The sequence below is a fragment of the Mycteria americana genome, chromosome 2 (assembly GCF_035582795.1).
Source record: "Mycteria americana isolate JAX WOST 10 ecotype Jacksonville Zoo and Gardens chromosome 2, USCA_MyAme_1.0, whole genome shotgun sequence".
Lineage (NCBI taxonomy): Eukaryota > Metazoa > Chordata > Aves > Ciconiiformes > Ciconiidae > Mycteria > Mycteria americana.
Genome location: NC_134366.1, coordinates 44,559,144 through 44,578,572, shown reverse-complemented (window position 1 = coordinate 44,578,572; position 19,429 = coordinate 44,559,144). Strand labels below are relative to the sequence as shown.

At 41.7% G+C, this 19,429-nt stretch overlaps 1 protein-coding gene across 2 annotated transcripts in view; it reads left to right on the top strand.

Moving 5' to 3' along the window:
* The first annotated feature begins 1,217 nt into the window (after window positions 1-1,217).
* The window catches only part of SLC4A7 (solute carrier family 4 member 7), a 100,964-nt gene continuing 82,752 nt past the window's right edge, over window positions 1,218-19,429 (top strand). For both annotated transcript variants that reach the window (XM_075493191.1, XM_075493188.1), the window contains exon 1: window positions 1,218-1,427. In XM_075493191.1, the coding sequence (XP_075349306.1) occupies window positions 1,380-1,427 (48 nt within the window). In that variant the 5' untranslated portion in view covers window positions 1,218-1,379. The remainder of the gene's footprint in view (window positions 1,428-19,429) is intronic.

The following is a 19,429-nucleotide window of genomic DNA, read 5'->3' as shown; positions in this document are numbered from 1 at the left end:
CTTTCAGAAGACAACCTGGGACTGGGCCTGCAGTGAAGCCACTGGTATTTTCTTCCTGACACTTCGGAGCCATTCAGCATTTACATGCTGTTTGTAACAAATAAACGCTAAGCCCAGAGCATCCCAAAAGTGGTCCAGGGTATCGGCCGTATTGCACATCTTGTGGAGCTGCGTGGCATCGCTGCTGTGCTGGTGCACACCAACTCATTGCATTTACGGTGTTAGGGCTTCGGTGACAGCTCTGTCCAGAAGTCCTGGGCAAATAAAGGCTGCCTTCTAGTCAGGCCAGGCAGGGTTTCAGGGGGGTAAGAGGGGCCATAGCATACAATACACCTCGCCCCCAGACTGTAGTGGGTATAGTTAGAAGGAGAAGCCCCAGGGTGAGGTAAGCATGTCATCAAGCATAGGAAGCACGAAGGGCTGGCTCATCTGCTGTGCACATGCATGTTCAGTCCTATCCGTACAAGGTGTTTTAGAACTGAACGTGTCCAAGGAGGGTGTAATCTTTACAGAGGCAGAGAAGGCGAAAATTCTCTCAACTGGACAAGTGTAAACAGCTGTTTCTTTCTAAAAACACTGACTGGAGCGAAGCTTTACAGAGGCAGCCAAAAGCACAACCTTGACACTAACCCCCCCCAGCCTTTTGAATAAAGGATTGTTGGAATATTTATACAAGGGCAAATAACATTATTTTTGGAAATGACCGAATTATTTTGGTTACTTTTTCCCAAAAAAAAAAGAGACACCTGGCATGGAAAATTTCAGCTTGTGTGGTAAAAGCTTGGCAGAAGTTACCAGCGAGTGAGGAGTGCTGTGCGAGGCAAGCGTCAAACAGCCGTAGTCACCAGCAGGCTACCGCTCTCCGTCCCGCAGCGACGGCAGCTCGCTGCTCTCCCGCGCGGGGGCCGCGGCGCTGCCGGGGCGCCGCTCCGGCACTTGAGCCTTTCCGTCGGGCGGAGCTGGCCCGCCGCGGCAACGGGCAGCCCCCGCCGGGAAGGCGGCCGAGGCGAGGCCGGGGCCGCCCGCCACGCGGCTCCGCGTGGGACCGCGCTCGCCGCCGCCGCCCCCTCCCGCGCCGCGCCCCGCCCCGCCCCGCCGCGCCAGTCCCCGGGGGGCCGCGGCGGGCGGGGGCGTCGACGCGCCAGGCGCTGCGCTCCCTCCCATTGGCTGGCGGCGCTGCCGGTCGCGCGCGGGGCGGGGGGAGCGGGCGCGCCGAGTCGGTCTGGGCTCGGCCCCCGGCGCGGCGGAGTAGTCGCGGCCGCCCCGTCCTGAGGGCACCAGCGCCGCCCGCCTCCGCCAGGCAGCCAGCCGCCCAGCCCCGGCCCGCCGTCCGCCTCCCGTTCCGCGTCCTTCTCCCGGGCGATCTCGGTGGGGCCGCAATGGAAGAGGAGCGGGCGGGCGAGCAGATGAGACCGTTGCTCACCACGGTAACGCGGGGGCGGGGGGGGGCGCACAAAGGGCCGCCGCGGGGCAGCGCCGCCCGCGTCGTGCGCGGGGCCGTCCCGCTCCCCTTTTGCCGGGGGACGGGGACACGGCAGGCTGGCGGCGGGGACCCTCCTCTGGCTCCCCGCCCCTCGGCGGCGGCGGCGGGAGGCGGAAGCGGCGCCGCAGGTACCTGAGCGCCCGGGGCTCCCCGGCCCCTCTCGCCGCCGGCCGGGAGGGCGCAGGTGTGCCCGCGTGCCGGCCTCGTGCGCGCGGCCGCCCGCCCCCCCGCGGCGGGGGCAGCGGGGCCGGAGCCTTTGTTCCGCCGCTGGCTCCGGGCGCCGCCGCGGGGTGCGCTCGGCGGCTGCCTCTGCCCCGTCCCCGTCCCACCCTTCCTTTGTGAGATCCCCGCGGGGCTTGTGCCGGCGGCGGTGGGCGGCGCGGCCGCCCCTGGCCTCGCCTTTCTCCCTGCCCCCCGGCCCCGCTCGCTGACGAGTTCCTGGGCGAGGGAGAAGTGCGCACACATGGCAAGCGGCGAGCTTCCCCTTGTCCTCATGTTGCACGGCCGCGTAGTCGGGTCAGGTGGTGGATACGGTTCCCCGGCGGATTTCTAGCCCTTGGGGGGGGGGCTGTAAGGGGGGCGGGAGCGTTGGTGGGGGGAGATGGATAAAACTACGGAGCTTGGGTTCATTTCCTTCCCGGGCCGGTGGCTAAGTAAAGCAGACATGTGTTGCCTTACTTCCTGTGCTACTGAAAAATACATGTGGTTCCACAGTTGTAATTTCCCCTCCCTTCAGATGACTCAAAGTCTGGATTTTGTTAATGAGCCTCTGAGCTCTTACTCTGATATTCTCCTTCAAGGACTTTTCCAAAAAGATGTCGCACAGCGACTTGTTTTCAGTGCCTGAAGAGGAGGGATGTGTAGTTTGTGACACAAAGCATGCTGTGACAGGCAGAGAAATAACACTGAAAACATGTGAGTTTTCATCATCTTTCCACTACTCTTCAAGGAGAGACTTGAGTCACATTTGATAAAATTGGCAGTCTAATGAAGTGCTAGCTTCCTGTGACATCAGGGCGTTTAGTGTGTCTTTCCTTTGTTATAACAGGAGCGTTGATAACTTAGTGGTTCAAAGGTCTGTGGATTTTGCAAATTCCTTGGATTATTACTATCTTTGTATGTTGGCTTCAGAAATTAATGGATGTGCTCACCTCTAAAGGTTTTGTAGATCTGTTCTAGACTGCTTCTCCACCTTCTTGTCTGTGACCCGAAAAGGCGTATTCCTAATTTGCGTTAGCTTGTTCAAGATAAATTCTTGGTAAGAGCAGGCTGCTTGATAGGTTTAATTCATGTTAAAAGTACCTTGCCTCTCTGTAGGAGGTATCTCTTCTTAGCTGGCAGGAGAATACTGCTATCTAGTGAAGAGATGCTAGGCTGTATGGAGCAAGTTGCAAAAGCTTTGGGCTTCAAGTGTATGGGCTTAAAGTGGAAGTTGCTAATGGTTACCTTCAGGTGAATCCAACTGAAAAGAGGATTACAGACTTCATGAAAGTCAATGTGCCCTGAGCACATCTTTGTCAGGCCTGGCAGGAGTCATTTAGGTTCTGTTGTAACAGAAAATAACTAGGGGCTTTTAGGACAGACTATAAGCTGCTGTACTACTGCATGGTCATTTTGATGTAGATGTTTTGAACAGAGGTGCTCAGTGGAGTGGTCCAAGTTGGTTTCCTCGCAACAGCAACACCTAGTCAGGAGCCTGACCTTGGTGCCGAAGTGTATTCAGGAGGTAGCTGCAGCTGAGACAAAACTGAAATGGTTAGAAAAGTGAGAGAGCAGAAAGATTGGTAGGAACTAGGAAAAAGGAATTTCTAGGGACAACACGTGAAGTAAATGGCTTAAAGAAAAGACAGGACATGCTGAGCTTTGGGCAATTGCATAGTATAGCAGTGTTGGATTTGTTGTGGTTTTTGTATGCAAGAGGTATGATTTTATATATACAAAAGCTACTTAATCCAAAATATGAGTATTTTTGACAGTACAGCTTGACTTAATTTTTCTAATCCTCTGCTTCTGGTAGTACAGGTCACCTTCCTGCTAGCAGAGCTTGCTGAAACTGCTTACATGTGCATAGCTTTTTCAGAAATAAACGTCTCGGTAAGATGAAAGGACTTTGTAGAAAGTGTGAATCAAATCCGAGAACTTAAGTGCTGCGGCTTAAAAATACAGAAGCATGATCAAACAAAGAACTCCCTAACACTTTCTTTTCTTCCTTCTTCCAGTGTTGGTAAATCAGATGGTTCTGTGTTTATGTAGTATTAGATATGTAATAAGTAAGCTCTGGAGCTTCTTGTATGGAGGAGCGCCTCTGTCAGTCAACATCCCCCCCACTGGATTTATTTCATCAAAAGTATAAAATACCTTTAACATTGCTTGTTTTGTATTTTAGGTCCAGTCTTAAAGAAGAGAATCATCAAGTGTTTAGGACATTGGTATTGAGGAGACTGCTTGGTGGCAATGTGTAACCTGAAAGTCGGAAGGGAGAGGTGAAACAAATGCCTGATACAGTTATTAGAACCAGAAAGCAACCGATGATCAGAACATTTGGGACGAGTAGAGAATACAATATGAAAAAGATAGATAACTGCATAAATCCATGGTTCTTTCACACTTTACGTACTGTAAGCTGTTCTGCCCCTCATCTTGGAAAAGATGCATTATTATTGGAAAAGGTTCACTGAAGGGCAACAAGATATGAATTAGTTCCTAGATGAGAAATGATTGAACAGGCTAGGGCTTGTCAGCCTAGTAGAGATGATGGGACAATGACATAGTAAGGCTTTATAAAACTCCTGTGGAGAGAGCAGGTGAAGATGGAGGAGGAGGCAGCACACAGTCAAATCAGTTAGGTGCTAGGTTCAGAACAAACAAAAGGAAGGGGTTCTTCACTCGGTGTAGGGAATTCACAGGTATACTTGCTATATGATGTGTACACAAGAAATTTTTGTGGACTTAAGGTGAAGCTGGACAAGCATTGGAAGACCGATACATTGAAGTTAGTAAATGGATGAGCAACAGCCTCAGGAAGTCTGAGTTGAAAATAGCTGGAGGTTATGAGAGTGTAAGGGGGAGTTGTTGTATGCTTGTCTTGTTTTTCCTCTTCCTGCAACAGCTACTTACGGTCATTCTTTTTTGGTTTGTTGAAATAGGAGTAGAGTGTGTTAGTATGTTGCTTTGTATACAGCGGTGAGTTTGACAGTTACAGTGATGGTATTAAAATGCTTGATACTGTGTACCAGTGATTTTGGTTCTAGCTCCTAGTTTTTGTCGTTATGGTATTCATTACCGGATAGTTTGGTGGGTTTATTTGCAGCACCTGTAAGTAGCATTTAAAGGAATGTGTATTGCAGTTCTGTCTCTAGGTATTCTGCAGGTAATAGTTTCAAAATACTTTGTTATCTTAAAAAAAAATAAAGTAGATGGAAACTTTTTTTTTCTTTAGTATTTGGTACTACTTCATGTATATCATAAAATGTTCACAAGATCGTAGACCATGTAGTATGGCTAAGTAATGGGTTTATGTTTCTTTGTGTCTTCTTTTTCTTTCAATGAAACAAATCTGTTTTTATCACTATTCTACTGTAGATGATGACAGAATTGAAAGTGGCTTTTGTTGGAGAAGGGTGTATTTCCAGGCTTCTCCTTCTGGCTTTCCTAATAAAAGCATTAAAGTAATGTGGTCTGCCATATCTCACTGAAGAGGGTATTAGCGTCCCTGTACTTTTTCTGAAGTGGCTACGTGGTTGGCTACCACTTTTATTTTTTAACAGCTGTGCATGCACATTATCAGGTGGGTAGACTTTAGACTTTCCTGTTCAACAGTGGTTGTGTTTCAGTGGCAGCTTTGGCCTTTCACTTCAGGCTTCATTTGAAGACTCTTTCAAATACAGCCCACTTCACCAGCACACATCATTGCCTCAACGGGGTCTGTCCATTCCTTAATACTGGTGCATCTTTTAATGCAACAGGGTAGTGTCTGGTATGCCAACTTCTCAATCCATAACGAAACCTGTGAAGGCTTGTAGGAGTATAGGGTAACAGATGTCAGAGCCACTTGAAATAAAAAAATACACAAATTGATGAGAAGTATCCTGACTAGCAGCATCTGCTGGTAGTTACAACTTCAACAGTTTAATAATCAAAAATACAAAGTGCTTTTTCTTTTCAAGAAAAATCTTAAATATAACTTCATTTTCATGAATGGATTTCAAGGGAGAACCAGGTATTTGGTGGCAGCTAGACTGGAATACATGGTTTCCGAACTAAGCTTTGGTCCAGTTATTCCATTTCAGATAGCTTGGTAACTTTGTCTAGCTATGTAGTACTTCTCTTAGGTGGTTATTGAAACAGTTCCTTTTAAAATATGTTCTGTCTTGATTTACCTTGGTGGTACTTCATGTGTAAGAATGTAAGTAGCATCAATACAGTAAAAGTTTTACAGAGTTGAACTACTTCATAACTTTCTATATATCTTAGATGACTTACTGTTTTAGAAATTAAATAGTGGAAAGTGTTCTTTTGTGTGATTATTGGCCTTCTTATTTAACATGTGGCTTTTGTCATGGTAAGTCAAATGACAGGTCTTTGAAGAATATTATGCTGGTACATATACATTTTTTTCATATTAACATAGTAAGCTCGAACCAGTGTTTTCCCTTTATGGCTGGACAAGGGTAACTGAGGGTATGTTTGTACTGCATAATTGAGGACTGTGCAGGAAACTCTTCTCCCCCATGAGTTCATGGCTTCTGGCTGAACACATATTCTCCACAAGCTAAAGCAATACAGTTATACTGGTGTGGCCGTGCCCTAGCTTAATAGCCCTGATGAGAGAGAATTTTACTAGCTTGACAACCTTGCAGACTTGAATCTATGACTTTTGAGAGGCAAGCTGCTTTTCTGTATTGTGCTGTTTGAGTAGGGTGCATACCTTGTACAACTTGGCACCATGCAGTGAGCTGTGAGCAATGTCTCTGATCACCTCTTGGGTTAAAGTACTGTAAGCTGCTATTAAGTATATGTGCTGGCAGTCTTTTTGAGTTCTTAAAAAGTTATGATGGCTGTCAAAAAACCCTGATGTGTTGCTTGAGAACTTTCATTAGGCTTCACTGCAGTAGTTTTATTTGCTGTCCGAAATAAGCTGTAGGGTGTACTAAGTTGAGTAGTCGTTGCCGTATATCCATGTGATTGATCTGCTTCTGTAGGTGACTTTTGACATGTCACCGTGATGTTGGCTTTTGAATATTGATATCCTTTACACAAGGATATCTGTTACACAAGATCTTTAGTGGCCCCAAAGTAGTACTTAGTAAATAGAATGCTCTATAACTAGTGATTGATAAAATACAGAGTATAACTCGAATATACTTGAGCTTAGCTAGAGAAGGTCTCCAAAGAATACTGTCATGCTTTTGGTGTAGCATATTCTGGAATGATAAAGTTTAGGGACACTTCAAATTTTTTGCTAAAATTAAGATAGCTATCTAGCTAATGTTTTGAAATAGTGATATGAATAGTGGGATTTAGATGAGGTTTTTGTAAAAAAGCAGATGGAGAAAAGCACTACAAACTACTTAACCCTGTAGATCAGTAAATGTCTGAATGCAAAAATGAGAGTATTGATTCTTCTACAGATGATCTTACAATGTTCTTAAATAGGTATTTCTAAATTTACATTTGCACAATTAGCAGTAGGTGAAAATATTACAACATTATTTTTAAAAAAGTGCAACATTTGCATTTAAAAAGTCAGTCCTGACATCTTAGAGGCTCCTTTTGGTGTTACTGAGAATAAGCATCAATTATGCAAGCATCCCAAATCTACCTTGCCAGCATATCTCAATGGTTATTAGAAGGGATTATCTGTGTAAGAGTCTGTGTTAGTTTGTGCTTGGCACCCTCTGAGTTCCTTGTTACACTGGGAGTTAAATCTGCTGCAGTAGAGTGAGCATGTCATGACAAAGGAAATGTATATTTTAACCGGTAGATGGAGCCATTTTAGTTACAGATCAGCATGCCTATTTATGTCAGTTTCTGAAAACTTTATTTCTTAAAGTCTTTTCAGTCATTTTGTCTTTAGAGTATGGCTCATAGTTATTTTATCGTTTCTCTATCTACAGAGAAGACTACACGTTTTATTCTTCCAATACCAATGCCAGGATTGTACAGCAGGAGTGCTATTCCATTTACATAAATAGCAAAAAAGAGTGGATGCTTGTGCTTTATGGGAATTACAGTTATCTCTGTAAATTGTCCAGTGTGGTGTGAGTAGAGCTCTATAGCCTTTGTACACCTTGTGTTGCCTGAAGTAATGTTTCGGAATATTGATCCGTGGTGTTGTATCTGACAGTCTGGATGCTCTTGTGACTTCCGCCCAGGAAAGGCTGTTAGCTTGAACAGATATTTTGGTTTTCCTACTCCAGTGCCTTAAACTAAATTGACTCAAAGCTATGTAATGGAATGGTTGTCCTATTTGGGTATATTGGCACAAGTTGTCTTATTTTAGCAATGCTGGAGTGCTTCATAACCTTGAAACACCCCTGGCTTATTAATTCTAGCAAGTCCCATTTTAGCAGAAGTATTCGCAATGCTGTACTTGGTGTATTGTCTTGTATCCTCCTTCAGCACGCACTTTTCTAAAAGGTATATTTATGTTTTTCTTAGAGTTTCACTCTTTGCCCCTGCATTTGTACGTAGTGATATACCTGATAGACCTTCCCTTTCTCCCACTCTTTCAAGTCTTCGGCACTGAAGATTATTTTTGGTGAACACAATGTCAACTTGAAGAGTAGGACCTTATTCAAATCTTAGTTTTGAACTTGCTCAGTATATGGTATTTTGTGAGGTATAGGTGTGTCGTCTTCTTCCCTAGATTCCTGCTGTGAGACAATTTGAGATTTCTTGTCACTTAGTTTTTGTTGGGTTTTTTGTCTACTTATTCAGCCTCATTGGAAGTTCAAATTTTCTACAAATGATATAGAATGAGTACTGCTATTTTTCGTAAGACGTAGTTGTGCTGGAAGGCATCTAGACTTGTCTTGTTGGCAGTATGGCTAAGACAGTATCCTGAAATACCATAATGTTTTAAAACTTAAAAACAGACTTGAAATTTTTTTTTAACTAAAAGAGGGTCTTCCGTAGAAGTTTCCAGATTGGGCACCTGTTGTCAAACCATTGCCCCAGTTTAAAAGAATTTCTGGAGTCTACCTCCGAACAAACTGGAGCTTCCTGTGAGTGAGGCATATGGGCAGAGGCTGCAGAGAGGAAGGGGGAATTACTTACAGAGCAGCGTCCCCTGTCCCCCCACCATCTGATGTATATTGGAATTCTGCAGTTTGACCTTCTGCTCTGCCCTCTGCTACTGTTCCTTCTACAATACAGCTATACTACTAAGGATCTGTTAGCTGAGGTCTGCTTTTAGGTGGGGAGAACTGGGGACTCACATGAAAACTTGACTGTTTTTTGGTTCTTATCTTTTCACTATGGGGGCATGTTTGTATTAAGAGTGTACGTGGACAGCATATCTTGAAAAACTATGCTTCCCTAAAGTGTAAAGTGAAGATTTAACCCCCCCCCCCTTGTTACTAGGCTGATTCCTCTGCATTTTCCATGACTAATGTCTACTAAATATATGCAGGCTGGGTCTTGACTGGGATCTATTTTGGGATGAAGAAAAAGATAGCTAAGTGATTGTAAATACCTTGGTTATGGCAGGGGTAATGATATCAATTATTCCTTGCTAGAAAAAGCTAAGAATTTGCTTCAATGAAAAGTGCCACTTTTGAACACCATGACTGTTTCACTAGCAGAGTACAATCAGAAGACTAGAGAATCTCTAATCAGGCTGTCTTGTTTGTATATCTTTGTCACCAAAGAACAGAAAGAGGTTAAAGCAAACCCGTGTTCACAGAGGTATTGTAATAGAATGTCGTTTGGCGGCTGTTTCTGGGATATGATTACTTCTCAGTGCAAAAATTCTGTTGCCATGTCAAGAAATTCAGGCTGCTCTGTTCTGGATGTCTAAAGTCATGCTAAGCGGAAGCATGTGTGATTTCTTTTAGACAGGGTTATGAATAAGCTAGTAAGTCATGGTTATTGTCATTATCGGACTTGAAGTTCACATTTAGAAGCCCTGATTCTTCAGATTTTCTCTTACGTTTGTAAGAAAAGGATGTATAGCAGATGCTAATGTGCATAACACCTTGTTGTACAAAGGACCTATTTTCTGTTTCTGTTGTATAACTTCAGTTTTAGAGGAAAAAATTAAAATGTTTTCTCCTCTTCGTACTGCCCTCCACATCCATTTTAGTTTCAACTTCAGCAGAGCTTTGGCTTATCTAACTCCACCCCTGCATGATTAGATAATGTCTGTATATTCCTCCCAACCCTGCTTCCACCTTACATGTGCTGTTTTGCATTTGAGCTCAGTCACAGGTTCCCTTTGCTTCCACACTGGTCCATTGTCAGGCCTGCTTGAATTCCTGCATGCAGGAATGGTCCCTCTTGTGCTTTGAGGAGGCTGTCCTTGAAGATCAGCCAGCTCTCACAGGCTTTCCCTTCACCCTTCATGGTAGTCTTCCATGAAATTCTACCAAGAAGATCCCTGAACAAGCAGAAATCTTCTCTCTTGAAGTGCCATGTGGTAAGTGTATGTACTGGGTCTTGCACTGTACACTGTAGTATTTGTCTTTCTTCTCTCAGGACTTTAAACTCCACAGTTTCATGGTTGCTGCGGCCAAGGCCGCTCTTGACTTCCTCCAGCTTTCGAATGAAGGCTTCTTCTACTTTCCCTTCTTGATAAAGGAGGTCTGTAGCAGGCATCTAGCACGGCATCACCCGTGTTGGACTGTTCTGATCCTTACCCATAAGGTCTTGACTGTCTTGTCACTCATTCCAAGCAAAGCAGTGTTTGTTGTAGCCAGCCCTTTGCATAGATTGAAACCCACGCTCCTTAACTTTCCAGCCTGGCTTTTGTCAAGAGCTTGTATCCGTCCATTGCAGCATTCCAGCCACGTGAGCTGTCCCACTGTCACTGTGTAATTCCTGTGAGTTTATAGCTCTGCAACCGTGCATGGACTAAGTCCTCCTGTTAATTCCCACGCTGTGTGCACTTGCGTGCAAGCACTTGAGATGGGCCCCCGGACGTGCCTCTTTCACAAGGGAAGTGAGAGCCTTCTGTCATGTGTTCCCCATGTCTTCACTTCTCTTAAGTGTGACAACCTTTCTCCCCCATGCCTAGTTTAAAGTCTTATTCACAAGCTTAATGCACTCGGTGGCAAAGATACTCTTGCCACACTTTGTCAGATGTATCCTTGTTCCTGAAAGAGGTTCCTGTGGTCATAGCAGTAAAAGCTCTGCTAATAACCACATATTGACACTCTGGATGCATCTACTCTGCCCTGAGCCTTCTGCTTCTCACTGGAGAGACTGAGAAACATCACCTGGGCCTCTTCACCCTGGCCCACGGTGCTCAGTAGTCAGTCTTGATTTGCTCAGTAATTGCTTTTTGGAAGTGTCACTGGTGTCCCTATGGATAAGCAGGAAAGTGCAATAGTTTGAGGACTGGGTGAGCCTCAGTCTTTCCAAAGCATTATCCAGCAAGCAGCAAACCTCCCAGGACCTCCTGCTTATCTTCCCTGTTGTGCAGTGTGTTCATCCCCTCCTGCAGCTCTCACCTGGCCACTCTGCACCTCAAAGGTAGTGCAGCACCCTCAGATGAGGCCACTGCTATCAACAGCACCAGGGAGGAGCGGCGGGTGCTCCCTGCAGCCCAACGCCTGGATGGCGACATCATCCCTGTGCAGTTCTTGGAATTGCGATCTCTGATGTGCAAGGGACAGTTGCTTTGGCTGGTGTTGGGAGACTTCACCCTGTAAACACGTTGCACAATCTTGAACGGTGTTTCAGGGCCCTTTGTAGCTTTGTCGTGTGAGCTGCTGTGACATTTGTTAACTGCCTCTGTTGGCTGAGCCCTGGGAGATGTGCTCTGCCTATGTTTAAGTTGTTAAACTATTAAACTTTACCATTTAGTTCTGTTCACAATATAGATTTAAAGCACACATATTTATGTGCATGTTTTGTTCTACTTGCAATTGGTTTCTGATAGACACATCATGTCAGTATTATTTTCACAACTCCAGTATTGTAAACTTGTAATGACTGCTATTTCTGCAAGGCAGCTATTCATTAATAATAACCATAACTGTTTTTAGTTGGCTGGTGCTGTTATGCTGGCTGATGTTGCATAATTTCTTGGCTCCTCAGCTTGGAGGGACCAAACACAACAGATTTTCATGTTTGCATTTTGCTAGGTCGTGTGCCTGTAATAATATACATCTCCTTCCCTTACCTTGAAATACTTAATGAGGTATTTATTAAATGCTGTTACGTAGAGGGGAGACAATTCTGCCATATTGCAGATGCTTCAGTTGAAAAACATGAATTTTCTTCTCTTTTTCTTTGTGATACCTGTAGACATAATTTGTTGCAGGTGAAAACGCTGCAGCTTTGGTCTGTGTTCTAGGAATTACTTTCTTCACCTCTGTCTCTTATAGAGGGGTCTTAACTGAATAATGCTACTGGTGCTTATTAGTGCTAGATAAAACTACAGTATCTTCTTTTCTAGTTGCTCCCCAGAAAGAACTCTTAAAAGAAGGAATCCTTCTGTGGGTTCTCTGACTAACTTGTGAAGTCAGAGGACTGTTTGCAAGCTCTTTAATTAGCGTTCTAAACAATAAGGTAGGATTATTTAGACTACTGCGAGATTTATTGCTTCTTTGTTTCTATTTAAAAAAAAAAAGTTATTGGAAAGTTTGTATTTAAACTACTGCTTGTTTTAGGCTAATGATTTTTTGCATTTTTTTTCTTTGGCTTGTACAGCACTATTGTGAGGATATACTATTCTGTAAGCACATGCATTTCTTTAACATGTCAAACATATTTCCAGACAGACTTCGTGTACGAAAAAGGAAATGAGAAACTTCTTAGTGAATAGCCACAGTTGGTGTTACTGGTGGTGGTAAATTCTTTATTTTGTTTGTCAAATGACTACACCCTACCAGCCATGCTTTTTAAAACTGTTTTTATAACAACAAACAGCATCTGATAATTGTTATGACTCATTTGAGGAAGTGATAAAACCCAAGAGTAGCAGAGATCCTTTCCTTTTTCAGCATGATTTTTATTAACATTGCTGTGCTTGCCTGCCATTGAGAGATATTGAAAAGGAAATTAAGGAGGGAGATGGTCTTGTAATTAATACTTGGTTGAATTGCAGATAGTTAGATAATGATAGGATGGAGAGACATGTTTGAGCTTATAGATTAAGTGTACAAAACCAGTTATTGGACAGTTTTAATTTTAGATTGTAAATACAAGCAAATTTATTAAAGCTTTTCTAACTGATTTTGTGGAAATTCTTGACTTTTGAAAACTGCAATCAAAAAAGGAAGAACATCAACCAGGTTTTTTTTGTTGGCATCAGTGTTCCCATCCATTACCTACCTTAACTGCCGAGGCTATATAAAATGCTTGCAATTACTTTGCATTTTTCAGAAATGTAACCAGAGTTTATTTTCAGCATATTTTGTAGTGTTCTTTGCTAGATTGACTTTGCTTGCTTTTACTGAAATATGTAACTGTATATGATTCTGTGTATGGTAACGATAAATATTCTTGGGTCTTGTTTTATATCCAGATGCTCTAGATAGAACTTCAGCTAAGGAAGATCAGTTTATTGAGAAGTTGAGAGTAATTTTCCTTAAAGTCAATAGAATGAACATTTATTTTTAAACTAAGTAAAATTATAGATTCAAGCTTTCAGAACAGGGGACCCAAAAAGGTTAAATACCTGATTCCCAAGAAAGAGAACAAATTAAATAGGGGTAGGATGCTAGCTTAATTTTTTTTTTTAATGGAACAGGGGTTCACCAAATGATTTTGTTTGACATGATTAAAAAACTATTTGTCAAACAAAACATTTTGTTTGACATGATTAAATGTACTTAAATTGTGGTCTGTTTATAGACACAAATAAATTCCAATTGTTTATAACTTTTGTATAGTGCAAATGTGCTTGATACGTAGCCTCTTGGCTTATAGTTAAGGAAGAAGATGGCTGTATTCTATTGAGTGAAGACAAATAGTGTTAGTCTGAGGCTCTTAATTCTTGAACATGAGTAAGCCTTTGCTATGAAGAAGACACAAATGAAGGGCAAAATATAAATAGGGAACTGAAGAAATTTGATATGTTCAAGGCCAAAGAATATACCTACTACTTGTATTCTGTGCTTTGAATGGATAGAACCTTTTGAAAAGACAGGCAAACAAGAAAGTTCAATGTGCTTTTCTCATTGGTGATGGGGTCGACTTACTGTAACCCATTTGGTATATGGGATTTTAGCTAATCCTAATACAGCAAATAACTTGGAATATGCTGCTTTGTTAAATAAGGTGACTAATTTCTCGCTGTCACATTCAGTGGTTTGCTGTATGACTGGATATTACTGTGTTTGCACTTATGGTAGCCCAGGCTGGGTGTCTGATGATTACAAACTTCCGGATCCTGGAGGCAAGTAAAGGTGAGAATTTGCATGTTAAAACAGTAGTTCTCAAACTAGGTGTACTTTTCCAGCATATTCCATATGCTTCAGTGTGTACAAGGGGTGTGCACTTACCTGCTAGTCCACATATATCAACTCTATAGCCGTGTTCTTTGGGAAGGGGCGAGGGAGTAGGTCTATACTTTAAAAACTATTGCGGATTAATGCATTCACAAATAATTCAGCTTCTTGACAAAAAGCTTATTTTTCTTTGGCTATCCTTGGAAGAAATCTGTAGGGCTTGATGACCACTGGTTAGATAATTAAGTTTCAAGCAGCTAAGGCTGTAGTCTTGTCTGTTGCCATAAGAGGTTGCTGCGGGATACTTTGAGTTGAAATTACCACTGGTGCATATTTTGAGTAAAGTCACAACTGTCCACTTCTAGGTACTGGGGGAGATCGTAGCCAAAAGGTGAACTTGGTGGCAGTGAAGGCACCAGGGAACCAGGGAAATGTGTATCTGTTTTCAGAAACAACTCCTAAAGAATGGTGGCAGTATCTCCAAACAGAAGGGTTAAGTTTGTTTTAGAGTCTGCAGAGGTGGCAAGAGCTGGGAGAGGCCTGGACATGGCAGTACAGGTGTCAGGGCTGGCAGTAGTGCTGTGGAAGGTGTTAAGAGCCCAAGGGAATTGTGGCTGGGCAAGGCAATAGAGCGGAGTACTTGTGGAAGTGACAGAAAGGGTATTTGTGTTTGTATGCATGCTTGTTTCTGGAAATGTAAGTATACAACATGCATGAGTTTCTACTTAAGAGTAAAGAATACATACTTCCAAGATGGCATATTGGCTTCTGTTTTGTGACTTGCATTACTGCTATTTCTTGTCAAATTCAGAGGATCAGTTGTATGTTTGTGGTGATACGTCACAAGACTGTAAATGGTTTAATGTATTATGGCCACATCATGATATGGAGAACCTGTTCCTTGCTTCAGTTGTCTCATGGTATAAAACAGGCTCTTGGAGCAAAGTCAGAAGAAAATTTCCCTTCCTGTCTTGAGGGTTACTAAAAAAATAAATCCAAATGCCATGAATGGATACAATATGCTGTAAAATTTAATGAGATCTGAACAATGGCTCTTTATTGGTGTATGGATTGTTCATGTGTATGTGTGTATTTCTCTTTAAGATGTACTAAATTTGAATGGAAGAAGGTATGTATTGTTACAGAAAAGTAAAGAACAGACACCATCTTATTTTGAGAACTGGTTTCCTGTAGAGCTGTATATCAAAATAATTTTATGTTGTGCAAGTCTAATATTTCACTAACATGTCATTGATAAACATATTTTAAGTCCACTAGTATTCCTGAAGTGAAGTATAAGATGGAAAAGAGGAGAATAATCTGGGAACTGCTTTCAACCTCCTCTCGCTTATATAGGAATCATTAAGATAAGATAATGATCAAGAAAGTGGCTTGTTGTGAGGAGTGATACAGGGCGAAGGGGAGCTTGGTGGTCTCCTTCTGTAGGCTCTGTGGCCAAGGTAATTCTCAAGAATCCATAGGGAATTCATGTGTAACAGCAAGCAACAGAGGTGAGTTTTAGGTATGCCTTGACAAGGCTGCTGTTCTCCCTTTTCCCCTTTTATTTTGTTTTCCAACTTTGTTGTAAAGTATCCAATGCTTTTCTTTGTTAGAAGGAGCTTTGCCTGACTTCTGTCCTTAACCTCATCTGTTGACAGATGTCCTCAAAGGAATTGGATTGTCATTGAGTGCCCTGTTCTGTGTGAGTAGTGAGTCTATATATTCCTGGGATGTGGAAGGATTCCCATGGGATGTATCCTATAAAAATGTGTTTTGCGACTCTGAAAAATTGGTGTGCTTTCTCCACATACCTGCAACAATTGACAGTGACTTGTGCTGCAGCATTGGAGAGAAGTTTCTCTTGGTGGCTGTGGACAAGTGCCCCTCTATTAAAGTGAGAAAGAGAGCATTTGCAACTCCACAATACTTCTGTGTTTCATATACTGCTTCGTATATAACTAAACACTGAGTTCTTTCTAAGTAGTATAATGTCACCTTCTCCTCATGTTACTGTGCTAGTATCTCTCAACTTCGGCATGAATTGCTAAGCTCTAAGTGAAGTGTGTTCCTTGTTCCTTTTGATGAATGTAATTTTAAAGCGTGGCTTCTCTTTAATAACTAGACAGAGACCCACAGCAGCTTTCCAGTGTATTAATTCTAGGCAGATAGTAATGAAAACTGAACTGTAAATGATGTCCTAGATGTGACTGTATTTTTTTTTTTTTTGAAGTTTTGTTCTCCCTGCCTTGTGCTATTTGTGTTACTGAAGAAAGTGCTTCTAAACCCCTTAGGTCCCAAGAAAGCAGCTTTGTTAGAAGTAGCAGAAATTGAAGAATTTACAAAAATAATCCTGTTTTCCCTTTGATATACATAGTGATCATGCTTTGAGACAGTCATCAGCAGTGATGTCCTAATTTTGCATCACCAGGGTGGACACAAGTTTCAAAACAAGTTATATGCTTTATATTCTGATAGGTCAATAATCCTGTGTATCGATCCAAGTCATAGCAAATCCAAACCCGAAAACTAACTCTTTGTTGAAAATGAAACAAAAAGAGGTTAAATGAGCTCATGTAGTGTTAAAGGACCAAAGCTCTTGGTGCAGTTGATCATGGAACCCTTCGCAGACGAGAAAGCTGGTCTTTGTTAAGTGTCCTCTGCTGATTATGTAAGTTAATGTGTTAAACTTCCTTGTAGCAAGTAGTTTGACAGAAGTCTTATTAATGGGAATAACGGTTTATGTCAAAGTTATTCAGAGATTAGATGTAATGAAACAGAGCCAGAATTACTTGCTTTAAACTGAATAATTGGATGTGGTCCTGCCACAGTATTGTTAAGACCCCACTTGAGCAACAAGCAAGTCTTCTTTTCATCATAGGAGGTGCCACCCAGCACACAGCTACAGCACGACAGAGCAGTCTAGGATTGAGCACAGGGCAATTTGTTTTCCCTTGCAGCTGAGGGCAGAGTGAGGTATCTGGTTTTAAATACTTAGTGGTGACTTTTCTTTTTGAGTCTCTGTTTGTTACTGTAATAGAGCCTGTAATTCAAGGCCTGCTCATGATGTGTTTGTAAAGAAGCGGTCCCTGATTGTAAAGGCGGTATGGCGTGGGAGAGTTATGTTCGTGGCTTCTTAGATCATGTGTTGTTATTTTCCGGTTATGAATGGTAGCTCCTTCAGTGGCTTCCTAATTTAGAATAGATAGAATTTTCCTCTGTAGTTTCATAAATTTCCAATAAAAGCAACTTAAGCAGAGGGTTTTTTTGTGTTGTGTCTTTATTGCTTTTTGTTCATAAAATCTTGGTGAAGAGGATAGTGTTGGAAAAATTGTATTCGAGTCGATGCTTCAGAATTAATGTGAAATGTTAAGGATATTCCACTTTAGCAGTGTTAGCGCTGATGTGCCTCCATATAGAAATCATAGAATCATTTAGGTTGGAAAAGACCTTTAAGATCATCGAGTCCAACTGTAAATGTGCTTTTGTGCTTTCTATTAATATGTATTATTTGATGGTTGTATTGGTAACATTAGTAAAAAAGACTTGAGTCAAGTTAGTTTGCAACTCCTAGAAAATATATAAACAGTTACCTGAAAGATTTTCTTTTTTTTTTTTTGAGAAAGCTTAGCTATGGAATATAATACCGCTTTAAAGTGTCAATAAATACATAGAGCTATTAAAATAAGAAAATTATTAGTTAAAGAAAAAGAAAAGGGGCGAGTTGCAGGAAGCCATTGGTGAACTCTCTCTTCCACCACCCTCTTCCTCCATCCTTCTTCTTATAAAGTGTTAGACTGTGAATGCATCTTTCAAACCTGCATACCTGTCTTTGTCTCTAATGCTACTTAATTCTTTTAGAGCTTTTAGAAACGTGGGTTTATCTTGTAAATTCAAATTAAGACCCAGAGTAGAAGTGAAGCCTGCTGGCACAGTGGTTCCAAAAGTCTGGCATTGTGGTACAGTTCCTCTGTTGTGGAATGTGTTCATGATGATACTGTTTAGGAGAGCACACATGTTTATGAATATGTATAAGTTGCTAATAACATTATGTGTTACCAAAAATCCAGTTACATTATGGGATTAGTCAAAAGTGGAAACAAGCTTCAAATACATAGAATAAACTTTTCTTTAGGCTGCTGTCATTGTTTCACTTCCTAAACAGTAAGTGTAAATATGCATTGCAATCTTTTCAATTGCTTTTTGTTTAACATACTTCTTTAACAGATTGGTGTCCGAGTATGGAGCTTGATAATTTTCTTCAATAGAAAAGGCTGAAAGAACCCCAAGAATAGAGAATCATGATGGTTGTGCTCTGTGCTATTATACAATAGCTTTCTTTCTGAGGTTATCAGAAGTCCATGTTTTTTCCCAATTACATAGTCTGTATGACTAAATTTCAAGTGTTTAAGCATTATGACCTCAGTGGTCTGAAAAAAGTAAGTTATCTTCACTTGTATATCTACATAACTTGTCCATGAGTGAAAATTTGGGGTTAATAGCAGTATCGGCGTATACAAGTGATTTTTGAAGTGGACTAGGTTCCCCCTAGTGTCCTTGTATGAATGTTGTAATTCTAAACCGAACTACAGTTTGGTCTTCCTTTAATGGCAAGAGTTTCCTTTTGGCACAGTTGTTCTGTCTCAGTGAGAAAAGGGTGCCTTACACTTTCTTTGAGCCCCTGTCAATTCACAGAGAGCTCAGGCAACATAAATAGCTTTTAGTAGACAGCAGACCTAATTATAAATGTTTTAAAGTATCCATTTATTTCTCTCTTTATGCTTGAATGATTTTGCTTTATATATATATATATATATATATATATACACACACTTTTTTTTTTAAGTAATGCTTCTGCTAGTGTTGATTTTGATAATAAAACCCGAAAACCGATTCAAAGTTTAAAGACCGATCTTTTGGAAACTTCAGTTTTTGAGGAAGTCTGTAAAAGGTTGTTAAAATCAGATATGAAATTACAGCTTTTATTTAAATTAATTACATCTCAGTCAAAAGCTCTAAAATTGATTTTTAAGATCACCAAGAGCTCTATGTCATACTGCCCCAAATATAAAATTTTATTCAAATTTCAGTAAAAAGGTACCATTTTCTACCAAAGTTGAGTGCCTTATCATCATTCAGATACGACCTCATTTGATTAAGGTTAGTGTGCAGTATAAGCCAGTTTGATTCTGATTGTTGTGTACATAAGAGATTTTTACAGCATGCTGTGCTGTTAGCTGACACTTTTCTAGCCTCGTTTACAGGCAGTTGTTTTTTTCTGTAGAGTTAGTCCTGTGAAGAAATGTGAGAATAATAGTAAATAATTCGGTGG